Genomic DNA, 14,530 nt, shown 5'->3' with positions numbered 1-14,530 from the left:
TGCTTGAATCAATGCAAAGTATAGACCAGAGAGATGAAGCCGGGACCCCCACTACATATTGTATACAACTGTTTTGCAGATTATACTTTATCATAGATTTCATAGATCACTTCATATACATCACTTGAAATCACTAGAAAAAAGGAATGGACCTAGTATAGAGCCCTGGGGGACTCTGGTCAATTAAATGGGGATTAAGTTTGATTGATTGAAAATTGTATTATTATTTATTTCACAGTATAATGGGTGCATTTCAAGTGAAAGCACAAGTCAATTCAAAAACTGCTACTTTGAGGAGGAAACCATGAAAAGCACTAAGACTTGTTTACATCTGGGTCCTTCATTTTAAATTCATCAGAACATTAAAGACTTACAACTTTTTTAAGAGGGCCAGTTTCGAATTGCAGCCGTCCGTAGGTGCTCTTTGAGAGCTGTTTGGAAGGAGTCATGGGTTTCACATATCTTAAAGGTTGTTGGTAGGGCGTGCCACATTTTAGTGGCATGGGAGCAAAATGAATTTAATCCCTTGGTGGATAATAGATAGGTGGATGGATGGATGGATTACTTTATCGGTGGATAGATGAGTATGTCCTGTAGGTACATGGGTTTGAACTTTGAAACATAGCTAGCTATAATTCATGTACTGTATACCCTTTTGAGTGACAATCCATGGGGGATTATTTTGTGTGTGCGTGTGTTAAAGACATTTCCCTTTCTTTTGACAGTTGGCTACATAGTTGGTCTGGGTGACAGACACATCCAGAACATTCTGGTGGACGAGCAAACCGCTGAGCTGATACACATCGATTTAGGTAAGCTCAAACACAAACACACACACACAGTCACTGTATCATGTTGGGTTGGATGAGACTGAGCTGGTACACATCGATTTAGGTAAGCTCAAACACATTACACACAGTCACTGTTGGGTTGGATGAGACTGAGCTGTGTATTCATTGACTTAATAAAGTGAATATAATTATAATGCAGTAAGAAGACTGAAAGGATAATAAAAATAAGCCCAAGTCACTGAAAGAATGGATTGTTTGTTTTACTTATTCTGTTTAAAAGAATTAAAAACATTTCTAGTGACCAATGGCGGATCAGTAATGTCATATTTATTTATCTTGTTTGTGTCTGTCCTCAGGTGTAGCCTTTGAGCAGGGAAAGATTCTTCCCACTCCAGAGACGGTTCCATTCAGACTGTCCAGAGACATTGTGGACGGGATGGGCATCACTGGAGTGGAGGGCGTCTTCAGAAGGTGTGTGTGTGTGTGTGTGTGTGTGTGTGTGTGTGTGTGTGTGTGTGTGTGTGTGTGTGTGTGTGTGTGTGTGTGTGTGTGTGTGTGTGTGTGTGTGTGTGTGTGTGTGTGTGTGTGTGTGTGTGTGTGTGTGTGTGTGTGTGTGTGTGTGTGTGTGTGTGTGTGTGTGTGTGTGTGTGTGTGTGTGTGTGTGTGTGTGTGTGTGTGTGTGTGTGTGTGTGTGTGTGTGTGTGTGTGTGTGTGTGTGTGTGTGTGTGTGTGTGTGTGTGTGTGTGTGTGTGTGTGTGGTGGATGTTTAAGTATCCTTGACGTTCCATACATCTTTAACTTTGACAGGGTACATTTGCACATTGTTTTTGTTCCTACCTTTTAAACCACCTTCAGGATACATTTTAGCACCTAATTTATGTCTAACATTGACAGAGATTGGAAGAAAATAAAAACTGAACTGCTGATTGTTTATAATGTTCAGATGCTGTGAGAAGACTATGGAAGTCATGAAGAACTCTCAAGAAGCTCTGCTGACCATTGTAGAGGTACACAGTAAATTAATCGCAGTGTTAATTGAATACACATTCTCTCTCCCTCCCCATCTCCTCTATTTCTCCCTCTATGCTTCCATCCCTCTCATAAATATATATATATTTTTACCATATTTTATCATACTACCACTGTATATCTACTGTGATACACACCAACATAGCCAACCCAAAATGTATGCTTATCAAGAACAGATACATATTGGCTACTGCCATCGGTTAATGTCAGTCACTTGATACCGATAATTACGGATAACGGCAAATATCGGCCGATACATCGGTGCATCCCTAATATCAGACATTTGATGAGCGTGTGTGTGTATGTAGGTTCTGCTGTACGACCCTCTGTTTGACTGGACCATGAGCCCTCTGAAGGCCTTCTACCTGCAGCAGCAGCATGACGAGCAGCAGGAACTCAATGCCACGCTCCACTCCACCATGGGAGGTGACGACATCGACAGCCACCACAAAGCTAGGTACCGTCATTCACCGTGTGTGTGTGTGTGTGTGTGCTTGTGTGCATTTATCAAAAAACAATATTTGACCCCACTTGCAGAACCACAGTTGTAGAAACATGCACATATTTTAAAAAGTCTCTCATGTGTCCTAGCTCTTCCAGCAGTGGCAGCCAGAACTTCAACAAGGTGGCAGAGCGGGTGCTGCTGCGGCTGCAGGAGAAGCTGAAGGGGGTGGAGGAGGGAACGGTGCTCAGTGTGGGGGGGCAGGTCAACCTGCTCATCCAACAGGCCATGGACCCCAACAACCTCAGCAGGCTGTTCCCCGGGTGGCAGGCCTGGGTGTAGATGCGTCATTCCAAACCCTACACAGCCTGTGATTGGCCGGTGCACTTGTGCAAGGACGCGCTGTGATTGGCCAGTAGCCACTTTGAGTGGCAGTCGGGGCAAACGCTCTCGCCAGAACATGATTTACAGTGTTGTGTTATCGGGTCGAAACTCGAACGGCACCTGAGTGCCTTCGATAACCACCTGAGTCCACTATCTACAAGCTCACAACTTGAGCATGTAGATCGGCTGCTTTTGGTGAATTTCTCCCCACAGAATATGGATGTTAGTGTTCAAACTAATGTTGAGAAGTTTGGCACTTACTGTATACTTAAAATGTTTGGTTGGTGGTACAGCAAATTCCCTGACTCAATGAAGCCCAGCCAAACGCCATGAGGATGTGAGGACGCGCTCTGACCACTCCGTTGTGTTGTACAAATACACTGTTGAGTCTTTTAATGCGACCCTCCATGTTATGATTTATTAAAATGTTATGTGGCCATTTTGGTTGTTTGTGTTTTCAAACAAATAATAGAATTTATTTTATTTTTTATTGTGGTTAATAATCCAGAAAGGCCCTTTTCTAAATGTTTGTGAAGTTGTTTCAACAGCAGCAAAAAGAGCTGCAGCAGTTTTTTCTTTTGGTGCAGCAATGTTTTGAGAAAATGTACTCTGTCCCTCAGTATACATACTGTATGCTTTCATGTAGAGTATTAACGGGGCGAAGCCAAATGCTGTTGGCTGTTTAAATGAAAATACTGGTATGCACTTTTCACTTATTATCCAATTTCATAACAGTATAGTAATAATACTGTAAGAAGTTATCAGCTAATCGTAATTACAGCATTGTAATGTGAATTTGACTGTCAATCCTCAATAGACTATTCACATGACGGCCATGTTGTGATTTTGCATTGATAAAGCGGGGTGGCAACGAGGGGCAAGATGGCCGCTGTGTGAATTTGGTCTATAAGCAATACGATCTAAAACACTATTGAAGAAACAAGCATTGTTCAGGAAACTTCTACTACTTTTACCCTCTCCATGAATAATTGTACAAATAATTGTAATTAAGTAATTCAAGTCACTGTATAATGAAAAATGTTCCTGTACATTTTGTTTTGTTTTTCGGTAATAAAGTGGAAATCAGGTTTCAATTTAGTTTTCATTTGTCATGGTTAATGTGTTTCTAATTTATGAAGTTACATTTTAACTGAAATTGTAACTATTCTTATTCCAGATACATCCCAATTTAGTGACAGTGCTTTCTTTAATGTGCTCCATGTTAAGTGAAGTCACCCATTGACTAAATGACTAACATATTGTGCTTAGTCATGCAAAATTGTGGCCTTTCTTGTGCCATGTATGTGAACCAACAATACCTATGTTGACGCTGCAGAGATAACCTACCCCCCTACCCCCTGCTCGGTAAAATTCCCACCATTCGAAATGTTGTGTGCTCTCTGAAGTTTGCCGCCCCCTTTATTTATATTAGAACACATTTGACAAAGTGATGACATAATTCAGGATTGGCCATTCGGTCTGCTCAGAATGCGAGTGGAGCACAATGTGGAAGATGTGTTAGAGTTTTTTTATTTAAATGTTTTAATATAATTTTAATTTTTTAATATAAAAACAATTTAAATAATTCAGTCGCACAACTATAAAGAGATACTTTTCATCAAGGATATCGACATTTCTACATGAGAAAGATTTATTTTGTTTGTTTTATTTACAAGGTATACTTTTAACTGGAAATGACTGCAAATCCGGTAAGCACACTTCAATGTCATTTGATGTACAGTAGTTGATGTGACTGATTGTTGGCGAAAGCCATGAATCCTCATGTTGCTATAAACACAAGTCAGTGTGTGTGTGTACACTATATACGGTATATTAGTTTTTAAGTGGTGCAACCACTTAATTAAGGAGCTATGTGTGTCTGTCCCTGGCTGGGTCCCTGGTTCCCTGGCTGCAGGGTCTGTCCGAGCACGAAAATAGCGTTTGTTTTCACAACCAAGTGTCACTGTTGTGCAGCCTAACACACACACACACACATTATCTGTATATATGATGATTTTGTGTGTGACAGTACAGCGACAGTACAATACAGTAGTGGGACCCCTGGGGACCCTGCACACGGTAACTCTGTCATTTCTCAACCGGCACCCTGGGCGCGTTCCTGTGGGTCTGGAAGTTCCAGGGACCCCCTGGGGACCACCACACGGAGTTGCACCACTTACTTCACACTGGTGTGATTTTTGTTTTTTTATATTGTTCAGAATTTGTGTTCTGTCCCCACTTTCATTCCGTATTTACACGTATCTGTCAACAGTACCTGGACTCAGATCTTTTTTTCATCAAAGGGAGGCTTCAGGATAGTGAGGGGAGACCACCTCCATTCAACCTGTCAGAGCCTCAGCCCCAGTATGTTCACCAGCTGGCCCTGGACCCTGGTCCCATGCCTCCCCCTGAAATCACAGACTCCATCCCTGACCGCAAAGGTACAGTAGTCCACACTTTTGCCCTGATATACAGTTAATGTAAGGCTGCTATGAATTCAAATTACCGTAATAAACTTGAGCCAGTCAGAAGATTATATTCAGTCATAATTTCTTGCATTGTGATTTGTACTGTATGTACTATACACTAATCTGATACAACTACTGCAAATTATCTCGGCTTGAAAAGTATATATATTTTTTAATGTTAATCCTTTAAAACCAGGAAAGCATCTTTCTATACTTAGATCTAAGCGTAGCGCTGCCCTCCATACCTGAAACAGTCACTGGTACTATATACATCCCCATACCCACTTAGAAATACTCAACATCCCTACTTTGCTGTTCCCATAAGAATATTCTCCGAATCTGGACGCAGGTCATTCCATTACAAAGCTCCATTTGACTGGAACAATCTTCCTCTTTCTCTCAGATCTGTGACCTCCCCTGGCCGCTTCAGGACTTCCCTATATTCACACCTCAAAACAACTTGTTCATGCAACTAACACTGCCCGTACTGCTGTTTACTTCTGACCCCTGTCCAAGTCACTGTACTGTACTGTAAATTGCTTGTCTAGAGAGAGTTGGGGGGATGGGGGAGTGGGTGGGAGAGGAAGAGCAAGCTAACTGTATCTGTACATATCTGTATTGTCTATTTGTGTAACTGCACTGTACTGTATGTAATGTTTTTCCCTGTGTATGGGACCCCCTCTAAAATGAGATGCTGCATCTCAAGGGGCTATCCTTTCAATACATTCTGAGCAAATTCTGAGCCTATTTAAAAATAGCAGATGTACAAGCTCACAGCGTTTGTGCCGCACTGCAAGCTTCTATACCATACATCTGCTATTTCTGAACATTGTTGAACAATATTGTGAGAATGACTGATTGTAGAATCAGCATTTTATCACAGGGTTAAATCAACTAAAAGGGGAGAATCAAGTATGTTTCCCCTCGATACTTTTCAGATTTTGGAGTCAGACAGTTCTAATCACAATGTTGTGGATCTTAGGTAGAAGACAGAAGTGCATAAAATACACTGTGGCTGCTGTAATCAGCCTCCTCCTCCTCCTGCTGGTGGCTGGAGTACTCCTTGGCTATTACTGTAAGTACAGCAATTAACTAGTTTTTATTTATAGGATCAATAGCATTAATTTCTGAAAAGTTAAAATACAAAAATATAAGTTGAAATATGGTATGTGGTTTACTTTCTGCCTGACCGCAATTATATATTTGTTGCTTTTCCCCGTCAAGGAGACACAATGCTCTTTGTCCCTCTTGTCTTCTAGTATCGTCAAGCTGTGTCCACGGGATGTCATGTGGTGATGAGAGCTGTGTGTGGGAGTCAGACTGGTGTAACGGGGTCAAGGATTGTCCAGGAGGTCAAGACGAGGCTAGCTGCTGTGAGGGTCATACTACTCCATACATATCCATACATTTTTACCTCACTTTTCAACGTAATAAAGTTAATTCACTCCAAATTTCTGCTGTGGTCTGAAGACTCACAAGCACTCCTCTCTCATTGTATCCCTTCTTATCTCGATGTTATCGATGGATGATAGTTTACTATGAAGACAATACTGTATGTTGGTTAATTGTTTACATTTTTGTCATTTAGATTTGTTTTATCTTGACAACATGAAATAATGAATGTTATTTGGATAAGGTTCAATGTTTACCTGGTGTCCTAGTTTATTTGAGGGACTATGTTGCTCTCTTTGCACTGTACTTATGTGACTGTACAATACTGCGGTATTGTTCATGCCATGGTTCATGGATTCCAGGGTTCATGCTTGCTATGCTTACTCTGATCTTGCACTTGTAAGTCGCTCTGGTTACTGGTAAATATATAAAGAATGTAATTCAAGGAGCTGCACGTACAGTAGTTGAGGTTGAATTAATAGATGTCAGTTGTCCAGTTAGTCCAACAGTAAGAATATGAAATAGTTATAAGTAGCCTAAAGCCTTTTGTTCGGGCAGACCTGGTCAAAAATATGTTTTGATAAACCCTCACGGCTCACACAGTTCTTGAACATGCTTGAGAGTTGTCTTAATGACTGACAGAAAATGTATAAAGTAAACTTTGACTGAAAGCAAATTTTATCTAAGGCTGAGTTATGGTCTGTCCTACCTCAAACAAAATGTCCCATTTTTCTTTGTGTTTGCATTTAGTGAGATTGTATGGCTCCAGTTTCCTTCTCCAGATCTACTCTTCACAAAGTAAATCCTGGAAGCCTGTGTGTTCATCTGGTTGGACAGATCAACAAGGGGAAGCAAGTTGCCAGCACATTGGATATAGCAAGTAAGACAGTGATTTTTACTTAGCATTGTAAATTAATTGTAATATAATTCAAATTAATTACTTGTACATCACTACAGTTTGCTAATATTACTAATATAATCATCTAAGAATGTAAGATTATTCTGTTCCGCATGCTTCATTTTCTCTGGATCTTGAGTGTTACAGTAGCTATACTGTATATTAAATGTATGTTTATTTTATTTACATATCAATAAAGGGTGTCATAAAAAGTAGTATGTTTTTACTCATGTAATCATGTTGGGAGCTCTTTAGGGGCTACATTTGGCCCCCAAAACGTGAGTTTGACACCCCTGGCCTAACTGCTCTCCATGAGCTGGTTGGTGCCTTTCATTGGTTTCCACCACGGTGGAAACAACGGTGTGTGAATGTGTGTGTGAAATTTAATCACAGTCACCCGCTTTGGATAAACTTTATGCCCCTTACTGTAGGTTGACAGCATGTGCATAATAGAGCATACAAGCATTTACCAGAAGTAATAGAAACGTTTTTATTGTTGTGTTTTGATGGTAGATCCTCTTGTCTTGAATTGAATTGTAAGAAACATCATAATTCATACTGTTATGCAATGATGTTTTCTAATAAACTTGAATCTTGACAGGGACACGTATTTTACATCGGGCCAAGAGCAGGCTGCCAACAGTAATGGATTTGTATTGGTGAAACCTGAGTTCAGCCTGGACACACCCATACTGCAACAACTTGACCACAGGTTTGTGAACTGGCCTCCCACGTCCAGTAGGTCATTTCTCTTTCTCACATTCTGCTCTGTTCTTTCTTAACCACTTAAACCCTCTATACTTAGTAAAACCGACCTGAGTTGCAACTGTACTTGGTGTGCTCTAAGCCAATGGTAGATAAAACCCATAGTCTGAACGCTGCAACATGAAGCCGTATCCTTAAACCAATGGTAGATTAAAACCCATAGTCTGAACGCTGCAACATGAAGCCGTATCCTGTGAGATTAAACCCATGTTATCCATGGGAGATTAAACCCATTGTCTCTTTGCTGCACCTGGCAGTTATGACGTGAGTCATTCTTTTTTCACTACACTAAATCTCTTGGCCCAAAGTAGCCGATCTACAAGTTTACAACGTATAGCGTTGCGGTGCGTTGTGAGCGTGTAGATCTATTTTTGGCAAATATGTTCCTCCCAGAATAGGGATCCTAGGGTTCAAGTGATTAAAAAACAACAGTATTTAGATCAAACTTAAACCAACATTCATTTAACATCAACTTTGTTTGCCATCCCCAGCAATACTTGTCCAGACAACAACGTGGTGACATTGCGTTGCATTGGTATGTCACAATCAATGTCTTTTCAAAACCTTTTATTGCAATGCCCAACTGTTGATTTTCATTAGGGCTGTATTGCAACTACGGATTCTTTCTTAGTGATTATTCTATCGTTTATTGAGAAGTGCCTTAACTTATACGCAGTGGTGGGAAAAGTACTCACATTTTTTAAGTAAAAGTATCAATACTGCAATGCAGAAATCAAGTAAAAGCGCGTCCATCCACTCTAACGTCAGTGTTGTCTTCAGATTGTGGGACTAGGGTACACTCCGAGAGAATCATCGGGGGCCAAGCTGCTGTCCAGGGGGCGTGGCCTTGGCAGGTCAGCCTGCGTGTGGAGGGCTCACACGTCTGTGGCGGTTCCATCATCAGCCCCTCATGGATCGTCACTGCAGCACACTGTGTGGCTGGGTGAGTTACTGCAGCTCACTGTGTGGCTGGGTGAGTTACTGCAGTACACTGTGTGGCTAGGTGAGTCACTGCAGCACACTGTGTGGCTGGGTGAGTCACTGCAGCACACTGTGTGGCTGGGTGAGTCACTGCAGCACACTGTGTGGCTGGGTGAGTCACTGCAGCACACTGTGTGGCTGGGTGAGTCTGACCTGCAGCACACTGTGTGGCTGGGTGAGTTACTGCAGCACACTGTGTGGCTGGGTGAGTTACTGCAGCACACTGTGTGGCTGGGTGAGTCACTGCAGCACACTGTGTGGCTGGGTGAGTCACTGCAGCACACTGTGTGGCTGGGTGAGTCACTGCAGCACACTGTGTGGCTGGGTGAGTCACTGCAGCACACTGTGTGGCTGGGTGAGTCACTGCAGCACACTGTGTGGCTGGGTGAGTCACTGCAGCTCACTGTGTGGCTGGGTGAGTCTGACTGCAGCACACTGTGTGGCAGGGTGAGTTACTGCAGCACACTGTGTGGCTGGGTGAGTTACTGCAGCTCACTGTGTGGCTGGGTGAGTCACTGCAGCACACTGTGTGGCTAGGTGAGTTACTGCAGCACACTGTGTGGCTAGGTGAGTTACTGCAGCACACTGTGTGGCTGGGTGAGTCACTGCAGCACACTGTGTGGCTGGGTGAGTTACTGCAGCACACTGTGTGGCTGGGTGAGTTACTGCAGCACACTGTGTGGCTGGGTGAGTCTGACCTGCAGCACACTGTGTGGCTGGGTGAGTCACTGCAGCACACTGTGTGGCTGGGTGAGTTACTGTAGCACACTGTGTGGCTGGGTGAGTTACTGTAGCACACTGTGTGGCTGGGTGAGTTACTGTAGCACACTGTGTGGCTGGGTGAGTCTGACTGCAGCACACTGTGTGGCTGGGTGAGTCTGACCTGCAGCACACTGTGTGGCTGGGTGAGTCTGACTGATCTCACTGCAGCACACTGTGTGGCTGGGTGAGTCTGACTGCAGCACACTGTGTGGCTGGGTGAGTCTGACTGATCTCACCACATAATGCCACTGGAATGACCCACCTAGAATACCTGATGGATGCTGTTTCCCACAGTAGGACAATATAATATCCTCTAGTTAATGTTAACTTACACATTTCCCCTAGGATGTCCAATCCTGAAGACTGGAGGGTCTATGCAGGAATAGTAGATGAGCTAGGTACTGTCTTTAGTCCCAGTCGCTCAGTCGGCTCCATCGTGGTCCATGAGGGTTTCGACAGCCTTACTATGAGGAATGACATCGCTCTGATGAGGCTCTCCAACCCATTAGACCTTACATGTAGGTATCCTTGTAATACTACTCCTAATCCTAGTATAGGGCATAGCAGTGGGCGTGGTTTTCTAGTTCCACTGAAAAAACGCCCATTCATTTTTCACATAGAGATTTACAAAAATATTGATATCTATTATTTTAAGCCTAGAACCAAGCCAGCCATGCAGTGACGATTCATTTTTTTTAAATATATAATTATATGATATACTACATTAAATAAATACCCTTTGTCTAGCAGTTTTAAATTCACCAGGATCCTGGATGGCTTGATTCTAGGCTTAAAATAATTGATACAATATTTTTGTAAATCTCTATGGGAAAAATGAATGGCCGATTTTTCAGTGGAACCAGAAAACCATGCGCACTGCTATGCCCTATACACTATAGTATACATACATACATACATACATACATACATACATACATACAGGCATGCCGTTGCTCCAAACGTGGCACAAACACTGTACAGTGGGTCGGCATGAGAATACAGTAGTCACACCAGAAAACCTTGAACACATATTGGGCACTACAGCAATTTTACAGCAGTGTTTAACACTTCAAATGGCCATAACTCGGTGACCATTGCTCTGATATGGGACTATATTTGAAGTCTGTACAGTATTATACTGTATATTTAACAGCTAATGCTGTCGTCCTTATGTTTGTGTAGCATCTATAGATATGAGACCTGTCTGCTTGCCCAATGTTGGACTAAACATCACTGTTCCCCAGAAGTGCTGGATATCAGGGTTTGGCAGGACAGTCAATGGAGGTAAACCCATCATATTTAATTTATTTTGGTTACAAACTGAGGTTATCATAGTGTGCATGTAATTAATTTCATTTAAATTAAAAACAACTTAATCAATCCCACTCGGGGCTGTCTCACTTCACATGCTGTGCTGCTCCAAGCAGTTGAATACCACTTCACCAAGTTTGTCAAATGTATATTTCATTCCCTCACAGGTAATGCCTCCCCGGACCTGAGGGAAGCCGAGGTGTCCCTGATAGACAGCACTGTTTGTAACAGCTCCATATCTTACAACGGCAGGATCACCCAGGACATGATCTGTGCAGGAGAAATGGAGGGGGGAGTGGATTCCTGCCAGGTAAGACACATCACAGAGGGGGCATCTGGGTGGCACATAGGCAAAGTTCCTGCACACCACGCACTGACAAGACTAGTGGTTTGGAATCCTCCGGTGGCCCCTGGCTTGGCTCCAATGAAAACAATTGTCCATGTTAGGAAAGAGTCTTGGGTAAAAACGTTTTAACCGCACAAATCTGGAACGGGGGTCCCTGGCACAAAATACGTGGATTACACAATTACACATTCAATCATTTGGGGATCCTTGACATGAGAATGTTTGAGAAACACTGGTTTAAAGGACAACTCAAGGGTTTATGTATTAGTTTGTAATGATAATGTGTGTGTGTGTGTGTGTGTGTGTGTGTGTGTGTGTGTGTGTGTGTGTGTGTGTGTGTGTGTGTGTGTGTGTGTGTGTGTGTGTGTGTGTGTGTGTGTGTGTGTGTGTGTGTGTGTGTGTGTGTGTGTGTGTGTGTGTGTGTGTGTGTGTGTGCGCGTGCGTGCGTGTGTGTGGTAGGTCAATAACTAATGAACAGAACTTATGTCATTTTCAGGGTGACAGCGGTGGGCCTTTGGTGTCAGAGACGGATGGCGTATGGTGGCTGCTAGGGGACACTAGCTGGGGAGAGCAATGTGCTCAGAGAAACAAACCAGGGGTCTATGGCAATGTGACCTATTTTCTGGGTTGGATTTCCCATCAGATGGAGGTGAGAGGTCATAGTCGGTGTGCTAATATGAAAATGAAAGTCTATACCTAACTTTAAGACGTGTCAATGAAGCAAAGCTGTGTATTGATTGATTGAAATTTTGATTTCACAGTATGTAGAATGGGTACATTTCAAACGAAAGCACAGGTCAATACAAAAACTGACTCGACACACCATGACTAAGAACTCACACTTGTTTACAACAGGGTCCAGCGTTTCCAATTCAGAACATTTAGAGACATACAAATATACACTTAAATATACACATAAAACAGGAAATCATCATATAAAGAAAGTAAAAAAAGGGAAAAAATATGTACAGTATGGGGAAAAAGTGGTCTTTATTTTTTTACGGGGGCCAGTTTCAAATTGCAGCTCTTTGAGAGCGGTTTTGAAAGAGTCAAGGCCAAGGGATTCACATGTCTTAATGGCTGTTGGTAGGGCATTCCACATTTTAGTGGCATAGGGGCTAAATTAATTCAATCCATTGTTTGAGCCGAATATAAGCAATATATATATATATTAAAAACAAATTAAAGTTTTTTTTTTTGTGGCTTTCGCCTTTCTTTTATATTTTTTGTAGAGGGACAGACACTAGGCTGACAGGAAATGGGGAGAGAGATAGGGGGGTGACTGAGTAAAGGCCGTCGGGATCGGGAGTCGAACCCGTGGCATACTGCCAGACTGGATTACCAGCCAAGGTGCATGGACCGCTGAGCCACGGCCCAGGCCACGTCAATTTGTTCTGTTTTTTTATTCATACAGCCAGCAAGGGGTAGAACGCTCCCAAAAAAAATAGTCTCTGTGACACATCTAGGGGCCGCAATCTGCATTCAAAGATTTTCCTAGAAGCTTTGTCATTGGTTGATTTGCCTGTCTACTTCCTGATTGGTTAGTCATTGCAACCAGGTTTTTTTTCCGACCAATGACAAAGCTTCTAGGAACATCTTTGAATGCAGATTGCGGCCCCTAGATGTGTCACAGAGACTAAATTTTTTGGGGGCGTCCTACCTATTGCTGGCTGTCTGAATACCAAAAAAAAGGTCATTCAAATGTTGACATTATTGCTTATAGCAGCTTTAATAAGGAAGTATTTAGAAAGGTACATGGGTATCTTGGTGGTAGCGAATCTTGTAGACCAGACCCATTACAAGATGCTATACTCTGTCGTCAACCCTAAGCCATTCCAGCCTATCAAAATGGGCAGGGGTGAGGTGCGTTCGGGGAGTGAGGCCAAGTAGTAGCCTGACCAGTTTGTTTTGGGAAGTCTGGAGCCTTGTTTTTAGGGCCTTTGAGGTGCTGTCGTACCAGGAGGTGCATGCCACAGTATTTGCCAGCATCCACCTCGTGTTTGATGTGATCGCTCAAATAGAGGAGGCATGTGTCAGTGGAGTCTGGAGTGGGATGTTCTGAAGCCAGATTGGAATTCATACATTAGTTTTTTTGTGGCAAGATACTTTTCAATCTGTTCATAGACTATTTTGTTTCGAGATGGAGCTAAGAATAGAAATAGGGCGGTAGTTGCTGGGGTCTAATTTGCTCCCTTTCTTGTGCAGGGGGGTTACTTTGGCAAGTTTGAAGTCCTCCCTGTTTAATGGAGAGGTTTATTATGTGGGTGATAATTGGAGCTATAGAGATGGCAGAGTCTCTGAGAATTTTGTATTGTTGCTTATAGAATTTATAAAACATGATCATCTCATCAATTTCCAAATATCAGATTAAAGTAAGTTTAAGATTAAACTAAACTATACACCACACCGCTTACTCAGAACAGTAGTTCATCTACCTTAGATTTTATACTGTATATTGATTACCTAGAAGATAAATAATGCTCCTCCTAGATACATAGAACTATCTTTGCATCCGTTATTTGTATAAAACATTTTACTAATCCTGATTCCTGTTTTATTTACAGAAATATCAAGACGAATAAGTATCAAAAGAAAAGCCAAACGTGATTTGTCAAGTTCATTTTTATTGTTTTACTTTTTGTTGGCTGTGTACAAAGTCTAGTGACACTACCTTAATTTATTTGCTATATTACATCTTATGAATTCTGATGCTCAGTTTTTATTTTATCATTAGCAAACATGCTAATGATGTACATTAGACTCACTATCTGGCTTTGTTGTATATATTGTAAGGAAAAAATGCGAGAACATGAACTTTTTTTGCCTGTTGAATACATTGTTTATATACTGTATGATCACGGAGAATCAATTTACTATATTGTGTATATAGAATTATGTATTACAGTACATTAATAAAAAAAATCACAAGTCATCAAAATCATAATAATTCTTAAGTCATTA

At 41.9% G+C, this 14,530-nt stretch overlaps 2 protein-coding genes across 5 annotated transcripts in view; both read left to right on the top strand.

The window, feature by feature from the left end:
• The window catches only part of atm (ATM serine/threonine kinase), a 43,192-nt gene extending 39,452 nt beyond the window's left edge, over nt 1-3,740 (top strand). For all 4 annotated transcript variants that reach the window (XM_079515114.1, XM_079515113.1, XM_079515115.1 and 1 more), the window contains exons 59-63: nt 726-812; nt 1,148-1,262; nt 1,735-1,798; nt 2,129-2,277; nt 2,412-3,740. In XM_079515114.1, the coding sequence (XP_079371240.1) occupies nt 726-812; nt 1,148-1,262; nt 1,735-1,798; nt 2,129-2,277; nt 2,412-2,604 (608 nt within the window). In that variant the 3' untranslated portion in view covers nt 2,605-3,740. The remainder of the gene's footprint in view (nt 1-725; nt 813-1,147; nt 1,263-1,734; nt 1,799-2,128; nt 2,278-2,411) is intronic.
• Nucleotides 3,741-6,080: 2,340 nt separating this feature from the next.
• Nucleotides 6,081-14,499, top strand: LOC306932049 (transmembrane protease serine 2-like; the record flags this gene model as incomplete). Its single annotated transcript, XM_079513754.1, has 10 exons — nt 6,081-6,189; nt 6,374-6,487; nt 7,257-7,386; nt 8,661-8,704; nt 8,950-9,112; nt 10,258-10,430; nt 11,095-11,196; nt 11,391-11,533; nt 12,066-12,218; nt 14,134-14,499. The coding sequence occupies 10 exons, from the start codon at nt 6,081-6,083 to the stop codon at nt 14,149-14,151; spliced, it is 1,149 nt and encodes a 382-aa protein (XP_079369880.1). The 3' UTR covers nt 14,152-14,499.
• Nucleotides 14,500-14,530: the final 31 nt, after the last annotated feature.

This window comes from Electrona antarctica, assembly GCF_951216825.1.
Source record: "Electrona antarctica genome assembly, chromosome: 11".
NCBI classification, from domain to species: Eukaryota; Metazoa; Chordata; class Actinopteri; order Myctophiformes; family Myctophidae; genus Electrona; species Electrona antarctica.
The sequence above is the reverse complement of the archived record's forward strand: the minus strand, read 5'-3'. Positions and strand labels throughout refer to the sequence as shown.